Source organism: Coloeus monedula, assembly GCF_965178545.1.
Source record: "Coloeus monedula genome assembly, chromosome: Z".
Classification (NCBI taxonomy): Eukaryota; Metazoa; Chordata; class Aves; order Passeriformes; family Corvidae; genus Coloeus; species Coloeus monedula.
In genome coordinates this window covers 20,276,008-20,293,969 of record NC_138822.1, presented here as the reverse complement: position 1 = coordinate 20,293,969, position 17,962 = coordinate 20,276,008, and the positions used below count along the sequence as shown (strand labels likewise).

At 38.9% G+C, this 17,962-nt stretch overlaps 1 protein-coding gene across 1 annotated transcript in view; it reads right to left on the bottom strand.

The window, feature by feature from the left end:
* PCSK5 (proprotein convertase subtilisin/kexin type 5) overlaps positions 1-17,962 on the bottom strand; it is a gene marked incomplete at both ends in the record, with an annotated part of 173,808 nt that overhangs the window by 123,973 nt on the left and 31,873 nt on the right. Inside the window, one exon of the mRNA XM_082302244.1 lies at positions 4,413-4,526. Coding sequence (XP_082158370.1) covers positions 4,413-4,526 — 114 coding nt within the window. The remainder of the gene's footprint in view (positions 1-4,412; positions 4,527-17,962) is intronic.

The window sequence follows — 17,962 nt, the reverse complement described above, 5'->3', positions numbered from 1 at the left end:
AATATGAAAGTGCATGCAACAACCAAACCAAGTTACAAAATATGCAAAACACTTTCAAGCATGCCATGCCACCTCAGAAAGAACAACAATTTGGCTTCCACTGTACAAATGAAAGGAGAGAATATTTCTTGGGAGGGCAATAAAAAGAGAATGAGGTTTTTCCTTAGCTGTCAAACAAATTTTTAGGAGGTCGTAAAGGAGAGTGACACGTATTCATTTGCTGTGGTGTTAGCATATGGCAGATGAAATTCTATCTTGAATTCTGCCTCCCTGTACCTGGGCCAGCACTCAGAACCACTGCGACCTCTCCCTTCTCCATTTGCCTCTTTCCAACCCATCTCATCAGGCTCCTGTCACTCTTTCCTTTGTCCTTCTGTCTCCTTTCACAGTCCCACTCACCATAGATGACCTCATTAATGGCAAGGTCAGGGATGTAAAAGCTTTTTGTCTGCTCTGCTGCTTGCTTGAGCTGGGAGGAGAGGCACAAGGTAAGCCAACTCCCTACAGATCTTCTCAGTGGCATACGGGAAGCAACTCACCTGTCTAACTTGTCACCTCCACCTTATTTCATGGCTACAGGACCTTAGGAAACTCACATTACTCACTGCTGATAAAGGTTTATTAGTCCCATTCTGGCTGCCATCCAGAGGCAACTATACTGTGTCAGAGCAGAAGGGTCTGTCCCTCTCTGTGAATGCTCATATAGCTCCCCTGGGAACTCACAGCCGTAACTGGAGAGCATTATGTAGCATACTGGAGGAATTTTCTGAACAAATGAAGTAAGCTGGGTTCACCAGACACTTCACTGAAGCTCAAAGCAATGCTTGCTTCACAGTCCTCACTGAAAGTGAAAAGTAAGCAATTTTTCCTGGGTTTTGGTTTCAGCATCAGAGCTCAAGGCAGCCAGCCCTAGATGTAAGTAATTTAGTACACACCAGCTTGCATGGATTGCTCTCTGCAGTATAAATTATGTTTCATCTGTCTATATCAGAAATCTTACAGTGCAAATATACCAATAAGTGTGATGATTGATGACCAATAAATACTAACTGATGAGGCTTCTCAGCAAATCTTTTATCCTCAACAGCTTTCTAAAAACCTCAGTACATCACTCCATATCTATAATTGTACAGCAATATTATATAGCTGTTTCACCTAAGAAATTACTTTAGTATTATTCACCAAGTAACTGGTAAATGTTCTTTTCCACTATGGCTCAGTCACAGGGTTTTATTGTGCCCTGATGGCACTGCTATAATCCTCTTCCACCTTGAATGTCCTAAAACACCTTGTATTTGTGGATCTGCTCATCCTTTCAGTCCAGTTTTGGAAATCAGGAATGCTTTGTGAAAAGCCCACAGAACTAGGTCCCATAACCAGTTGGAGAAACAGCACAGCCAGGCATTGTATGTTTTAGTAGGCTAACCAATTTCTATTCAAGTATGCTTTCAGAAGTTTTTTGTTTTTTAAATAATGTTTTCATTATGCTTATCTGTTTTCCTTATTTTTAGAAAATTTTTAAAAACCCATCCAATGGGGCCCATCATCACAGCAGAGGTAAATTACAGCTGCAGAAAGCTGTGCCTCTGTGCCTGTGTGATTCCAGTTTCAGCCTATCACTACAAAGCTCTTCCTGAAGTGGGGAACAAAAAGAAATGGTCAACAACAACAATACTCTGAGTGATCTACTGAAGTTAGTTATATTAACCACAGCTTCACATTTATTTCTATTTTTTAAACTATATTTACTTCCTCTTGATTTTAAGATACATGTATATATACATTAATATATTTGCTTTCTGTAGTTTTTCTATGCAGGCAAGATAAGGAAACTCATTTAAACAACCAGCAGGTACAGTGGAATTGATTAGGCACAAAGTCACCTCAGTCATTCTGAAGACACTGTTTACTGTTAGCTCAAATTAAGCGAAATAAAAAATACAGAACAGCTGACTTCAAACTCTTTCAGCCAAAATCAGCAAACTGATTGTATATAATTCATCCAATTACTGGCTAACAGGTTATTTTGTCAACATCAGTGGAAGAGAAGAAATTTATTAGATTTAACATGATGATACAATGGTACCTGAGCTCTGGGAATGGCGTACGGGACATAGCTCTCTTCTGACTCAAAATTTTGAACAGGATATTAACTAGGGACTTCCTTTTTTCTTTGCTATCCATTCATTCTGAGCAAACTGGACCTGATTCTGTAGGTCACTTTTGAATAACAGTTGGATTGGTAAAGTTTCATACGCTAATTAGTCTACAAAAATATTCTATTATTTTACTGTTAAGCACAGATGCCTCAGGATTCAGAAGTTATGCTAAAGAACTTGGGTTTTTCCCAACTTCCCTTGCTTTGAGGGAGGGAAAACAGAAGAAAATCACCTTTTCTTTCTTTTAAACTCTGTGATGGCTCAGAAGAGAAAGAAGGCCTGATTCTCTCTTGTAACTTCTTGCCATGGATATCACACAAACAAAAATGTATTATTTCTAGCCTAGAAAATTAAAATTACGAAAAGTGGTACTCGTGAAGAAAAAGCTTGGAGAGGAAAAACATTAATCAGATATGGCCTGACAAAGTCTTTGAATAAAACTACTTCTGTCAACAAATCTGAACTGCACTTACGGCCTTGTTAGAAACTGTGCCAGTTCAGTGGGCAAAGGTATCAATCTTAGCCCACAAAGAAGTTACTTATTAATCCAAATGCAAGTCCCTATATGACAGTTTACTTGTTACCTTCTCAAGAAATGACTCAAGAGTAATTTCTTACTACTCTTATTACTTTCTCAACTACATGCAAGCAACCTAAAAACCTCTTCAAGCACAGCAATGACTGAAACCATTAACCAACCTTGAACTCATTTTTTCCCCTTTACCTTACAAAGCTAAGAAAGATTAACAAAAGCAGCTATGGAAACAATAACAAACACAGTCATATGAGGATAACTGGTAATGTCCCAAGTCAGTCCTGAAGTCACCCCATTCACATATTTTTATCTAATCTCTCTGATGAAATACCACGGTCACTAATACTTTACTGATGATGTCTTTCAACAAAATGTCAGCAAACCACTACCACTAAAGATGTTGCAAATACATGGAGTTAATCAGTGGATGTAAATGCAATCAGTCCAGAACAGTCTCTTCCCAGAGGGTCTGAAAGTGAGGATTTTCTTCCACTGGAGCAGAAATGAGGAATTTTGAAAGTTGTACAAAGCAAACAGTGAAGTCTACTTGATGCTCTAAGGTCTTTTCTGCGTTAGACTGGCAATTGCGGCCCAGCTGCAAAGGTAGTGTGGCTAGACAACATGACTGGTTCATAAATAGAGACTGCTACCTTTCTGATAAAATTACAGGCAACTGCTACAAGCATCTATTATCAGAGCATTCCTCCTGTGAGGAAAGACTGAGAGAATTGTGGTTGTTTATCCTGGAGAAGATTCCAGGGAGACCTTACTGCAGCCTTTCAATATTTGGAGGGGCATCATTAAGAAAAATGGGGACAAAACTTTTAGCAGCACCTGTTGCTGTAGGATGAGGGGCAATGGTTTTAAAGCAAAAGGGGGTTGATTTAGGTTAGACATAAGGAAGAAATTGTTTACAAGGAGAGTTGTGAAATGCTGGACCAGGTTATCCAGAGATGTGGTAGGTGCCCTATCCCTGGAAACATTCAAGATCAGGTCAAACGGGGCTCTGAGCAACTTGATGTAATTGAAGCACCTTCCTGCTCATTGAACGGTGGGTTGGACTAGAAGGCCTTTAAAGGTCTCTTTGTCCCAAACCATTCCATAATTCTAAAATTTTCACCTGGCAAAAATGAGGATATTTTTAAAAACATCATGAGTACAAAGTTTCACTCCAGGCTTTAACTGTGACTACCACGTCAAAAAAAAAGGGGTTTTTTAGAAAAAAAACAACTTCTGTCAGACAGGAAATAGCATAAACAATCAATTTATTTCAAAAATGAAATTGTTACTTATTAAAAAGAGTGTAATTATAACACTAAATTGTCAGTCTTGGTGGCTTTCTCCTTCTGCTTCAGGACAAAATACATTAATGTTGGGGACAGTGAATTAATTAAAAGCATTAAATACAAGTGGGTTCTCACAAGTTGTGGCTAAGTTCCTTCCATTCTCATTGCTGAAAGCTTATCCTCAAATAAGTAATTCCCAAAACATCTTGCAATAGGAAGAATTCATGAATGAAAGCATCAATAAATGCTTCCTACTGCAGGGCTCACCACAAATTTTTTGTAATACTTCTAAGGAGTTTACAGACCTTTATTAGCTACATAAAAATCCCCAAATTTGCTTTTTCTGAACATATTCTTCCACCCTTTTTCAAAATATCAAACCGGAGAATGAAACATTAGCATGAAACAGTCAGTGACCCTGGATGTACTTACCATGTACCACATGCTTGGCCACTTGGGATCATTGAAATAAGTGGATTGGGTACCACCAGGCTTATAATCCCTCTTTATCCTTCTTTTAACCACCTGCTGTTGTATCCACTCCACCTGCCAACCAGAAAAACATACGGAAAGTGTTACGGTTCTGTGGAGATTATCAAGAAATGTGAGAAAACTTGGGATCCTTCTCATTACCATACTCCAAGGCATATTTCATGTTAGAGGGTTCATTTTGGCAGTAGAAATCATGCAAATCACCTTGACATACTGTTCACTAAGGAATACATTCAATTTAGCTAGTGTTTCAAATCTACCTGAAAAATTACTTAAATACCCTACTAGAAGTACTTCATTGGGCATCACCTTTTAAATACTATTATTTTACTATTTCTCTTTATCAGACTTATTCTTCTTTTGAATTCATAAAAACTCATACACAAAATATAACAGCATATTACAATGAAGACTTAACTGAATTTCTAAAAGGGTGGGCTTGTTTTTATTTTTATCTTTCCGTTCTGGAAAACAAGAACATTAAAAAACACATTCAAAAGTTTTGCTTGATCAGTATCTAAATCACCTTCACCACCTGGAGAGAATAAAACCCCAAAACTAAACCTTATTTTAAGTAAAGTGACTCTTTGTCAAGAGCTTCTCAGAGAGGCACTCTGAAACTTCATTTCATATTAAGGACTTCCCTGGGAGAAATAGTTGGATACTGAGCAACAGCTCTAATTAAAACAAACAAAAAAATGGGCTTGAAACTAGAAAAGAAATATAAGGGTTAAAAATCTAATTCTGAAAGTTGTTTTTGTCTGTCTGACAGCTCTTCAAAGATTCATGACACGTCCAAAGAAAGGCAACACCAAAAGTGATATCAACCTCACAGCAGAGAGGACTCTGCAGCTATTTCTGCATTAGCTATTCTAAATGGGAGTTAGTTTCAATAAATGTAAATAATATGAACTAACCACAAAAAAATCCCATGTTATATTTACACACATCCAGCAGCTTATATTTCTGCTGAATTGTTTCAAGGCATATAACTATAAAAACTCAATTCACCTCTCTCCAAGCAAAACAGCCATCTTCTCCTAGCAGCCAGCTCTGCACCTTTTATTTGTGCTCTTTATGAATATCTGTGTATGCACAGAAACATACAAATATATCAAAGAAGTTACTTTCAGCTCACATATTTCTTTGTCACTGGTCAGAGATGGTATTAATATTTTCCCTTCGCAGGCTAATCTCTCTCCTGTGCATTCACTTCAAATCCTTAGACAGACATACTGTACCACTCTGGCCTCTACTTCTTGGTCAGAAAAAAATGCAGGAAGACATCTCTGAATTTGTCCAGAGAGGATTCTTCGGACAGTCCTTATAGAGGCTGGCAAAGCTTCATGGTTTTTTTCATAAAGAAGAAACGAAATTTTCTCCTTCCCAAAAACTAACTTCAGGATCAAAAGGATTCTTCTAGAGGCTAAATTATGCAGTCTAAGAACACAGACTATCAGCTAGTGCCGACACTGAAACCGATTTCTCTGTTAAATCTTCTAGGAACAATCATAAGTTGCCTCCTGGTTCTATGAGAACACAGAAATTTGACAGTGCACATTTCTCTCTCTTGCTTATTGTCTCCTCTTCCACTACAGTCTGAAATCCCTCATGAGAAGACCAGAGCTAACCGCTCCCTTCAGACCTGGCTGGATACAGGTGTCCTCTGCAGGAAGTGATGGCTAGTCAGTCTTAGGCCTTTTGGTGTAACAAAGTCTGGAGGCCTGTAAGACACTCAAAGCATATCTGGGCAAAGGTCAAAGAAAGGAAACTCAAAAGACTTTGGTAAGAACTAAGCCTAATGGCTGCTTTAAACTGGGATCAACAAGCCTCTTAACTAGCTCTCTCATCCATGAAAAGACTGGTCTTTAACTGAATAATGAACCCTATTCTCCTGACTTTTGCTGCTAATATATGCTTTTTTATATATAAGCTTGTTATTCTTCAAAGCTTCTTTTCTTGTGGGTAGCCCATACCTCCCAACACATCACAAACCAAGAGATTGGCATCCTATGTACTGTTTGGTCTCTGACTTCCCACCTGCCTGGACTGCCACAGACCACGGGCCTTTCTTCTTCTATTACTGTTATTTAGCAGTCATTAACAAAAAAGCTTCAACATGTCTGAAAAAGCAACCATGGCTTTCAGGGCTTATACAGATTCACTTTCCAAGTCTTCTAACGAGATTTGGGTCTCAGTGCTAGAAATATGTTCAACTGAGTGGAGGGTCTCAAGCTCCTACGATGCAAGAATATTTACTGTTATCTTGACTCACCCTTTGCTGAAGGGATTAACCACTTGAGTGTGTTAACCATGCTGACAAAGTTGTTTAAGTCAACAAATTTCAACACTTCACAGGCCAAAAGCACACAGAGCACAACATGCCATGCTTGGTAACTCATTCCTATCTTGAGTCTTCAGGGAGGAATTAAACATGCCTACCACCAACATAATGTGAGGATCTGACGGTGTTGCAAAAGTGTCCGCAAAGACAAACCAATGAGACGGACTCAGCAGAAGAGGATTAAACCTTCTACCACTGTTACTTCTAGTTCAGATGCATGAACATTAATGAAAGAACTCACCAACACTACTATTGCCTAGAGGAGCCATAAATCAGAGACCCAGGGCATTTAATTTGGCATTAGGGACTCCTGTGCGTCAAGGCTTCTATAGGAACTACAACTAGCAACTAAGAGGATTTTTGGAAAACACCTTTCTTTTGTTAACAGAACCAAAGAAGTATAATATATTCCTGGAGCCTGTGCAACACACAAATTTAAGCAGAACTTCAGCAACCTAATACCATTTCTGCATGGATAAAATGAAAGGAGTTTTCCTGGCTAGACAAACTCTTTGCCAAACTCTTTACTTGCTCACTGTGACATGTTGTCTCCATTGATTACTGCCTGTTCAAGTACAAATATCTGTTGATCAATAAAAAGATTTAAATATAAAGGCAGCATAGTACTGGTGGAGACTAATGCATGCATACATTGCTGCCTCAAAAAAAAGCCCAATTAATTTCTTTTCTCCATTTCCTTTATTTCAGATAATATTATGGAGACTATTATCAGTTATTTAGTCCAAGCAATCATAAACACTGCAGAACTGCATACTTCCAGTTTATTGGAACATATATAATTTGACACATAAAGAATTTTCAATATATGTATACGTATGTATTTGTACAAGAGTTTATATCAACTGAGTTAATCTGCAAGCCTACAGTATAGTAGGTGGTTATATTTTAGTGAGATATGGGTAAAATTTTTTTTTGTATCTTATCTAGCACCTTTTAATAAAAGACTATCTGTTGCAGGGCATGCTAGATGTTGCCCATAATTCCTATTTCCTCAGCTCCTAGCAAAATTAGGGAAAACATACGAAAGAGTAATTTTGCAGAAGGGCTCTGCAGCTTGCATGATCAGACTCAAACCCAGTAAAAGAAATATAACTTCTTGTCTTCCCACAAGACTAAATGATTATTTTATGTGTGCACTGAATTGCTCTAAGTAAATGAGCTGTTTAATTTCATACAATGATCATCTAGTCCAACTGCCTGACCAATTCAGGGATGAACAAAAGTTGAAGCACAGTATTGAAGGCCTTGTCCAAATGTGTCTTTAACACTGACAGGCCTAGGGCATCAACCACCCCTCCAGGAAGACTGATCTGTTTGACCAATGTCTCAGTAAAAAAATGCTTCCTGAAGTCCAGTGTGAACTTCCCCATATGCAACTCTGAACTATTCTCACATGTCCCATCACTGGATACCAGGAAGAAGAGATCAGCACCTCCCTCTCTCCGTCTCCTCCTCAGGGAGCTGTAGAGGGCAATCAGGTTGCTTCTCAGTCTCCTTTTCTTCAGACTAGACAAACCCGGTATGAAACATTAGGACTCATGTTGTACACTACAGACAACCACATCAGTGAAATGGGGAAGTCAAACTGACCACTCAGTCAGTGACCATGCACTGCTACAAGGGAGACAATGCAGGATGCTAGACAGAGTAACTTAAAACATCCCGACACGCCTGATCACAGTCTTACTTATGGCTTTGCCTGGAAGACTTTAAGCAAATTCCTAATGTTGACATCTGCTGATTAATTGTTTTTATTCTGAGTTTATATTGATAAAACCTTTTAGAACTTAATTTAAAACATCACTAGAAGACAATTTATTCATCTGACAAGTCAATGCATACAATTTTGTTTACAGAAAATATCACTACTACTTAAATAGAATAGTTTACACTGTACAATCACTAGGTTATATTGATGAAAACAAGGTCAAGACTCGGAAGTTATTTTAGTATTGTGACACATACTACCTTTGAGTATTTTATGGCTATTCATCCACAAGTTACTGTAGAATGCCTGGTATATTTTGGTTTTGTTTGATTCTGTGTTAAAGGAGCTCATTTGTACAAAAAGAATCTTTCTGGAGTAATTATACAGATTCTCATTTCTTGTGAAAAGGTGAGTCTGTGTGAACAATGAAGTTCATTTTAACATTTCCATAAATTCACACTTACTGAGGGGTAACGAAAGACATTTTCCCATTGACCTCAGCTTCAAAAGTTCTATTCCATGTGTGTCTAGAAATCAAAGCCAAGCCAGACTGAAGACCAAGCTATTTTTAAAATTCACAATTTTCAGTCTCCTCAATTCAGGACTCACAGCATTGTTCTGTGCATGATGCAGTTTTTCTTCACAAACCTGCATGAAATACTGCTATGGCAATAAAAGCTGCTCTAATTCAAGCACTTTTTCTTTCTCTAAGTGCTACAATTTGAAATGAAATGTTATCTCTGTGTGAATCAAAACTACTTTCTACCATTTTCAGCCACATTGATTCAACAGAATTCTTGGGAAAGGAGCCCCATGTAGGTATGCTGCAGTAAGATCTCCCTCACCCAGTGTTATAAACTGGGAAAATAAAAAGTTTGATAAAGGAAAAAAAAAATTACACACTGGAAGAAAATCCCACCAATTTATCAAAGCAGCATGATTTTTAACATACAAACACTGTTGTGAAAGAGAATTTTTTCAAATATATATGAGAGGGTCTGCTGGAGTAAACATTTCAAAATTATTGAAAATGTGTCAACGCTAACATGTGAAAATGCCATTACTATATAGCAGAAGTTACAGGCAAGCTGAAGGTGTAATCCTTTCCATTTTGAGGAAAATATGCTTGGGGTAAAAAAAATTTCTAACTCTGAAGTAAGTTATAAATTTCATACCAGAATCTGTGATTTATGACAAAATTAAATGTGAAGGTGTGGGTCTGGAGTCCGTGAAGAAGAGACCCTGAAGGTGCCACTCCTAACTGAAACTGTAACTGTAACCCTTGTACTGCCTCATTCACTTCCATCTGTCCTACGCCTGTAAGAAGAAATTGGAAATTCCTTCTAACATAACAAGAGAGCAGGTGCCACAGGAACACTGCAGATTAAAGAGAAAAAGAGAGAGAAAACATAGACAGGGGACATGGAAGGTAACACCCAGAGAACAGATCAGCAAAAGGGGCTACCTTATCATATGGAAAACAGGCAATGAACAGCAATGCAGCACTCTTACTTGGAATTTGTCTACAGACAGATTGCTCTGGGCAAGCATCCTCCCTCCCAGCTAGGATGGTCTCATGCTGCATATCTTACACTTCATTCTTTATTTGCCTAAAGACCCTCAACTCATGTATATATGAGTTCTGAAAGACCCTGCTACAAAAGAAGTGAGGATGGCACTCTCAGAGACAGAATATGAGACTGTGCTGTCCCAGAATAGGCCATAGGAGAAAAATTGCTCTAACAGTTCCTATTTTAGTGGGAAGGGATGCCATCCAGAGGGAGATTGACAGACTTGAGACATGGGCCCATGTGAATCACATGGAGGTCAACAAGACAAGTGTAAGGTCCTGCACCTGGGCTGGGGTAATACTAAACCTCAATACAGGTTTAATGAGCGGATTGAGAGCAGCTCTGCAGAGAAGGACTTAAGACATATGGTTGGATGAGAAATTGAACATGACCCAGCAAAGTGCACTCACATCCCAAAAAGCCAACTGTATACTGGGCTATATCAAGAGACACTTTTCCTCTACCTCACTCTCTAGAGTGTTGCATCCAGCTCTGGGGTGCCCAGCATGAGACAGGCAAAGGAGGGCCATGAAGATGATCAGGTGGCTGAAGAAGCTCTGCTATAAGGAAGAGCTGAGACTGTTTGGATTGTTTAACCTAGAGAAGGTCTTTGGGGAGACCTTACAGCAACCTTCCTGTTCTTGAAGGGTGCCTACAGGAAGGATGAGGAAGGTCTCTTTATCAGGGAGTGTAGTGATAGGATGAGGGGTAATGGTTGTAAACAGAAAAGAGAGTAGGTTTAGATTAGATATTAGGTAAGGTGAATGTTCTTTACTCTGAGGGTGGTGAGGCACTGAACATGTTGCCCAGAGAAGCTGTGGATACCCCCATCCATGGAAGTGCTCAAGGCCATGTTGGATGGGGCTTTGAGCAGCCTGGTCTAGTGGAAGGTGTCCCTGCCTGTGGCAGGAGAGTTGGAACGAGATGATCTTTAATGTCCTTTCCAACCCTAACAATTCTATGATTCCATGTTTCTAACAAATCCAGTAAGTACTTTAGCTTTCCTGTAATGAAGTTTTCTGTAATACCTGCTCTACTTAAGTGTATAATTTGACAACATTCTGTTTTTGCATTTCACTTTGTAATGAAACCAAGAGGTCAATGATTTAGGGTTAAAGTGTGTAGGAGGACGTATCAATATCCAAAGGCCATACCCAGGTTAGTGAACAACTGAGGCCCGAGCCATTACTCAGGAATGCAGGAGAAGTGATGAAGACTGTTGACACACCTACTGCTCTCTATGTGCAGTCACAAAAGAGAGACCCCCAAAAACTGGACTACTCATCTTAAGAAGAATTTTGTGTCATTTTCTGGACTATAATTAAAATCCTAGCTATTTTCGTAACCTATTATTCTTTGACTCATGAAAGCAACAGCCAGTTTTCACCATAAAAATAGATGAAGACAGTTGGTAAAGTAGATGTTGACATAGGTCAAGATCATGGAAAATTATTGCAGATACCATTTCACAAATGCAGGGGCTTAAAGTTGGATAAAAAGTGAATGACTCCAGCAGTGCTATGTGATGCATTCTTGCTGACTGAGAAAGTGTTTCCTCAGCAAGGTCAATGACAATCCACAATCAAAGCAGTTGTCATAATTATGCTACAGATTCTGAAAAAAAAGTAAGATAAAAGAAGAAACAGGTGTTAATACAGACTGAGCAGAAACCAGAAAAGCAGAGGAGAAAAGACAGCAGATAATCCTTGAAATTACCACTTAAGCCCAAAGAAATACATCTTGCACAACAGCAGGCCAAACTACTGCAGTGTTTCCCATGGACCAAAGCTAAAATCCACTGCACATTTTTCCACCTCATAGCCACAGAAAAGCCAGTCAGTCCTGATATGACTTAAGTGGTTTCTATCTGCTTTGCTATATATTTGTGATCAACTATAGCAGTATAACCATACTTCCACATCCATGAGGTACAAGAATTCACAGCTAAGCATTTTAATGTAACTGAAATGTCCTTCGCCTTTCCCTTGTAGCCTTCCCGCCCCTAGAGCTACAAGCTCTTCACATAAATCCATACATACCAGCCTAAAACTGTGGCAAAAAAGTCTTCTTCATTTAGGAACAAGGCTGTAGAGGAATAAATTGTGAACAGAAAAGGGAACAGCCTGGCTAGTGATGAAGGAAGACAGGCAGTTTAATAGCAGCCAGAGCTGCTGGGAAGGGCAAAAGCATCACACTGAAATTCTGGAAAAGCTCAGCATATCTGTGGCTGGCCAGGATTCATGGATGACTGGAAAACCAGGGAACAATCAAAGGCAAAAGGACCCACAATTTCTCTCCTTGGGGAAGTCTTGACAGGTTTTCTATTCACAGGTACAGCTGTAGTAACTGGTAAGTGAGCATGGCTACAGCCACTGCCCAACCTCCTCCCTTCTTGAGTGTTGTACCACAGCTGACCACAAAGCAGCTCTAAATTACAGGATTGAAATCACACAGCAGTTTTGTGGGAGAGCTGAGAACAAATTTCAGGGAGCCTGGGCTCCTGGCCAGTGGCTTCCAGCAGCACCAGCCCCAGCTGTCATATGCAAAGAGCAAGCATCTAAAGCAGTTGGGAATTTTTCCCTTCCTCAGGTCTGAAGTGGCCTAACCAACTCAGATGTTCTGGTTCAGTTTCCAAAATAACTCAGCCTTAGAACAGGGAGGAAAAGTCTACAGCACAAGCTCAAAAGCAACTTCTATGTTTATACAAGGTAGTTTATAAGTTTTAGCCACAGGTCACACACCTCACATTGTAACAACTCAAGGGCTACAAGCTCACAATTTTGAACACAATTTTAAGAGGCCTCTAATTGACAGGTCTGCTTGGTACAGTATCTAAAGCACTGCTTACACCATTGATTACAATGTTAGTATCTAGAAACACCTAGTCTTGGGACAATGTAATCATCTTGAATTTCAATGTAGGGGGAGGATTAGTGTTAATATCACTCCGAATGTAAACTTGTATGTTGCAACTCCATCTAACTTAGGCCTAAAATTGCATACTCTTAATAAACCAAAAGGCTGACCCAGTGTTCACTAAACAGAGGATAAAACTTTAAGCTTTCTAAACTTCATTAGCTTTGGAATCTAACATCTGGCAGCTGAGCTATCTTGGATTTCATGTTTCAATTACTGCAGCAATTATTATGAATATTAAAAAAACCTGTAGAAATTTCTGATGTGATCTTTTTCTTTCCTTAGGTCAGTCCTTCAACTCATGTCATAAATCATTTAAGTCCTTGTGACATCTGCAAGTGCTAATTTAAGATGGCCTTAATTCATTTAATGACATCTTCGGAAGACAAATCTCTCCCACAGGGTTAAATTCAAATGTCAAAAACACCAGTGTAATTCCAAAAGCATTGATTCAGTCAAGAGTTTGCCATGGTTTCAACTGCCATTTAGAAAATCCACTGAGAATTAGTAAGACAGTAAAAGTATTCCATAATTAAGTGGTACGTAATATACATGAGTGGTATACTGGACTTACTAAAGTAAATACATCTCCTGAGCAGTCTCTTCACTGACCAAAACCCTCTTAATAGAACATAAGAAAGTACCACAAATAACTCAGCCTATTTCCAGAACTTTTGCTTAATTTTTTAAGGACATTTTTCACATAAGTCTGCCATGGAAAAATTCAGTCACAGAGCATATACTAAATATCAAATTAAGCAGTTTTCTGATCAGAGTACGTTAAACCACAGGAAAACTCAATCCCGTCTGGGTTTATTTGATTGTGCCTGTCTATCCTTAATCATAAGAAAAGGACAATTTTTTTTTTTTTTCAAGCCGACCCTGCTTACAGCATATACTTAGAAGTAGTATTTAAAATTCAGAATTGAGCCAAAGTGCTTATACTAAGCTTTAGTATTAGATTTTTGTTGAGTTTTACACTTTATGGAAGTATGAGTGGCATACTTTACAGCACCCCATTTCCCTAGTTCCTTGGCATTTCAGATGCCTTTGTAGCACAATTTGATAATTACTCTTACTTAGAATAATACAATCACTAATGTTGGAAGAGACCCTTGAAATCATCAAATCCAGCCATCAACCCAGCACCACTACTGTGTTCAACATTAAACCATGCCCTTTAGTGCCATTTCCACAAGTGTTACGAACACCTCCAGGGATGGTGACTCCACTTCCCTGGGCAGTTCCACTTCCCTTTTTTTTTTTTTTTTCCAAATATGTAATCTAAATCTCCCCTGGTACAACTTGAGACCATTTCCTCTCATCCTGTTATTTGTTACCTGGGAGAAAAGCCTAACTCCCAGTTTCCTACAGCCTCCTTTCATGTAGTTATACAGAACAATAAGGTCTTCTCTAGTCTTTTCTCCAGGATTAACATCCCCAGCTCCCCCAGCTGCTCCTCATAGCACCTACTCTATAGACCCTTCACCAGCTTCTTTGCCCATCTCCGGACTTGCTCCAGCACCTCAATGTCTCTACTAAAGTGAAGAACCCAGAACTGAACACATGATTTGGGTATGGCCTCACCAGTTACTTCCCTGCTGGCCACACTATTCTTGATAAAAGCCAAGGATGCCACTGGTCTTGGCCACCAAGGACACACTGCTGACTGATGTGCATCCACAGTCAACCAGCAACCCCAGATCCTTTCCCACCAGGCAGCTTTCTAGCCACTCTTTCCCCAGCCAGTAGTGCTGCATTGGATTGCTGTGACCCAAGGGCAGGACCCAGCACTTCAGCTTATTGAATCTCACACCATAGGCCTCAACCTATTGATCCAGCCTGTCCAGGTCCCTCTGTAGAGCCTTCCTACCCTATAGCAGACCAACACTCCTACTCAACTTGGTGTCATCTGTGAACTTGCTGAGAGTGTACTTGATCCCCTCATTCAGGTTGTTGATGAAGATACTAAACAGGTCTGATCCCAACACTAAACATTGGGGAACACCACTCTCTCATGGCCAATGTGCTTGTCTCTGATGTATCCCTTCAAGTCAATAGAGGAGAATTGTTAGCAGTTAGCTCTGGAACAAGCTGCCTCTTTCTGTCCTGAAACCCAGCCTTGCAGATGTCAGTAAACTTCACTGCTATTAAAAGATTGATTACTGCCCCTCTTAAACATAATTATCATCACCATTTAAAATAAACTGCCAAAACCTACCTGTGAAGGACACATACAGCCAACCTAAGAAAACACTGCAGTCCAACCCTCAAGCAAATGTAAAAGGACTGAAGTTTCTTTTCCTACAGTCAGTAGGCCAGAGAAAGCCAAATGTTTTTTCAACTGAACTATTAATCCCATACCTTACAAAATCAGGACAGCACTTCCAATGAGGTCGTATCTCTCAATTTCTGCATATCAGGTAACATACAGGCTGGCGTGATGCCTGATTAACAAACCGGCTGGTTACTTCCATTTATTTTAAAGCCTCAGCTGAATCAAGGGTAACACCACTGTTTTGCAACTTCAGGATGGTCCCTGTGTACATTCTGGCAATTAAAGTGTGACCACAACAGTGACTCTGTTATGGATTCGTAATTCAGAACACTTGTCATATTATTGAGAAAAAGATATAAAGGTTGTTATATCCATGGCTATCATTTGTGGGATAAACTTTTAAATTGCATATACTTGAACTTTTTGGTCTCCAATCATATGACTTATAGGGTTACAATGTGGTCTCTACAGTTGTCACAAAATTTCTTTCATCTATGTTTATTTCATTCTATAGGAATCTTTATGGCTATTTCTACACTGTCTTCCATTGGAATAAAAGGACTTCAGATGGTCTAATACAAATGTGATTTTTTCATATGATTACAGTACTAATAAAACAATTTTTTTTCCTGACCAAGACAAACTTCAAATGTACAAACATGTATTTTCTGGAGTACACAAACTTAAGTTTTGTTTGATAGAATCTTGGATGTGCTACAGAACATGTCTGCTCTCATCAGGGAAGACATTTCAGAAGCTTTAAAAACTGCACTGGTTTTCATAAACTTTCCTATTACTACTATTATTTGATCTCTAATCTTTCATCCAGGTCCTTTAGTTGCTGACAGAAAGGGCTGAAATGCGAAACTAGATTTTAGGGCATAAACAAACATATATTAGCATCAGAAAACAGCTTAAAATCACCTGACTGCACTTGCACTATTTGCCAGAATGGTGTGAAAGTCGGAAGAGATGATAAACTATCTCAGTCTCTCACAATGGCAACAATTATCCAAATACTTTCTTCAGACTACGTCTTCACAATGTACTTGGGCTCACAAAATGACAAGCAAGTTTACCAAGCATCTGCACTGAGCAAGGCTGCAAATCTCACTGCTAGTTTCCTTCATGCAAGGCCGGGGAAGCGCATTAATACAGCAAGGACCCAGAAAAGAAGCCCAAATATAATGAAGAGAAAAACAGATCCACAAGGAAGCGACATTAGGATGTCTTCTTAGCTGAGGAAAGGGAAGTTTTTTAGGTCACAGTGTCCAAACACATATCCAGGTCATCAAACTGCTGTACACGTGTATTCTTCAAACTCACAAATAGTTACAGGAGTCTGAAATGGCTGAAAGTTGAAGTTAAATAACCACACATAAAGCAAAAATAGAACATATTAAAAACTTCTGGATACTTTGCATTGCTGGCAGTTCAAATTAAAACTGGAAAACTTCTAAAACCTACACTCTGCATCAAATAGAAATTAATTCTGAGGCTGTAAAATATGGTTTGACTGGATGATCGCAGGATTTTCTTTTGATCTCAAAGACTATGAGTCTATTGGTATTTGTATTCTTGAGAACTAGTTTTTTTAGGAACAGTCTGGAAGTCAGAAAACCTTTTAGAATCCAGAAATTCTGGTTTCATTATACAGAGTTGTTACAACACAAAGTTGTTATACATAAAACACAAAGCATATATATAAACATGAAGTGTGTGTATAAACATGAAGTTGTTACAACAACTACAGATGAAACAGTGAATTGAATCTCAGATTAGTAAAGCTACTTAAAAAGAAATTTTTAATCTGCATCCTTTACAAAAGTGAAGTTACACCAATATTCTGGCCTTTATATATATTTATATACAACTTCAGCACCAATGAGAGTGCCAGCATTTACTCTCCCTTGAAATAAATAAATTTTTAAAAATGGGAAAAATAATGTCAAACAATAACTTAGTTTAAACACAGGTTATGTAAGCAACAGTCACCACACCAATGGATACAACTGCTTTAAGTGGATTATATGGATTTGGAATAAGTGTTTTATTCTACTAAAATGTTGCTCAGATTCATACAACATTCTGTGCGACACCAAGAGAAATAAAATTTCACAGAACAAAATACATAGCACTCTGGTTTGCATTTGCCACTGGCAGAAATTTTATTCAACCATCAGCCTTGTCTGTGTTTTGCAGGTGGGGAGTCAGAAGCCGGAGGGAGCAAAGTTGTATGATGAAGGCTGCACACATGCAAGCAGCACAGCTGCAAACAGGACACAGCTGCCTGGCACCTCCTCTGAACCACTAAAGCTGGCGAGGATCTGCTAAGAGTAATAGAGATCAGCCAAGGATGATGAGTGGCTTTTCAGTGACACTGGCTTTCAAAATGATCCTAAAAGAAAGGATCACAAAAAGTTGGGTAGTGGGGAGATTCTTTTGCTTTGTTTTGGGGAGGGGTGTCTTTCCAGCTCCCTTTTCCTGCCTTCAATTACCTGTTAATAACCCCAGATACGACAAATTATCTATGTGTCTCATGATTTCTTGCTGTCCCCATTTAGAATTGTTGGTTGAAATAACAACCACTGGAATTAAACATTATTGTCTTGCCTGTCAGAAGCAGGAAAACAGATGCATAAAAATCTTGAT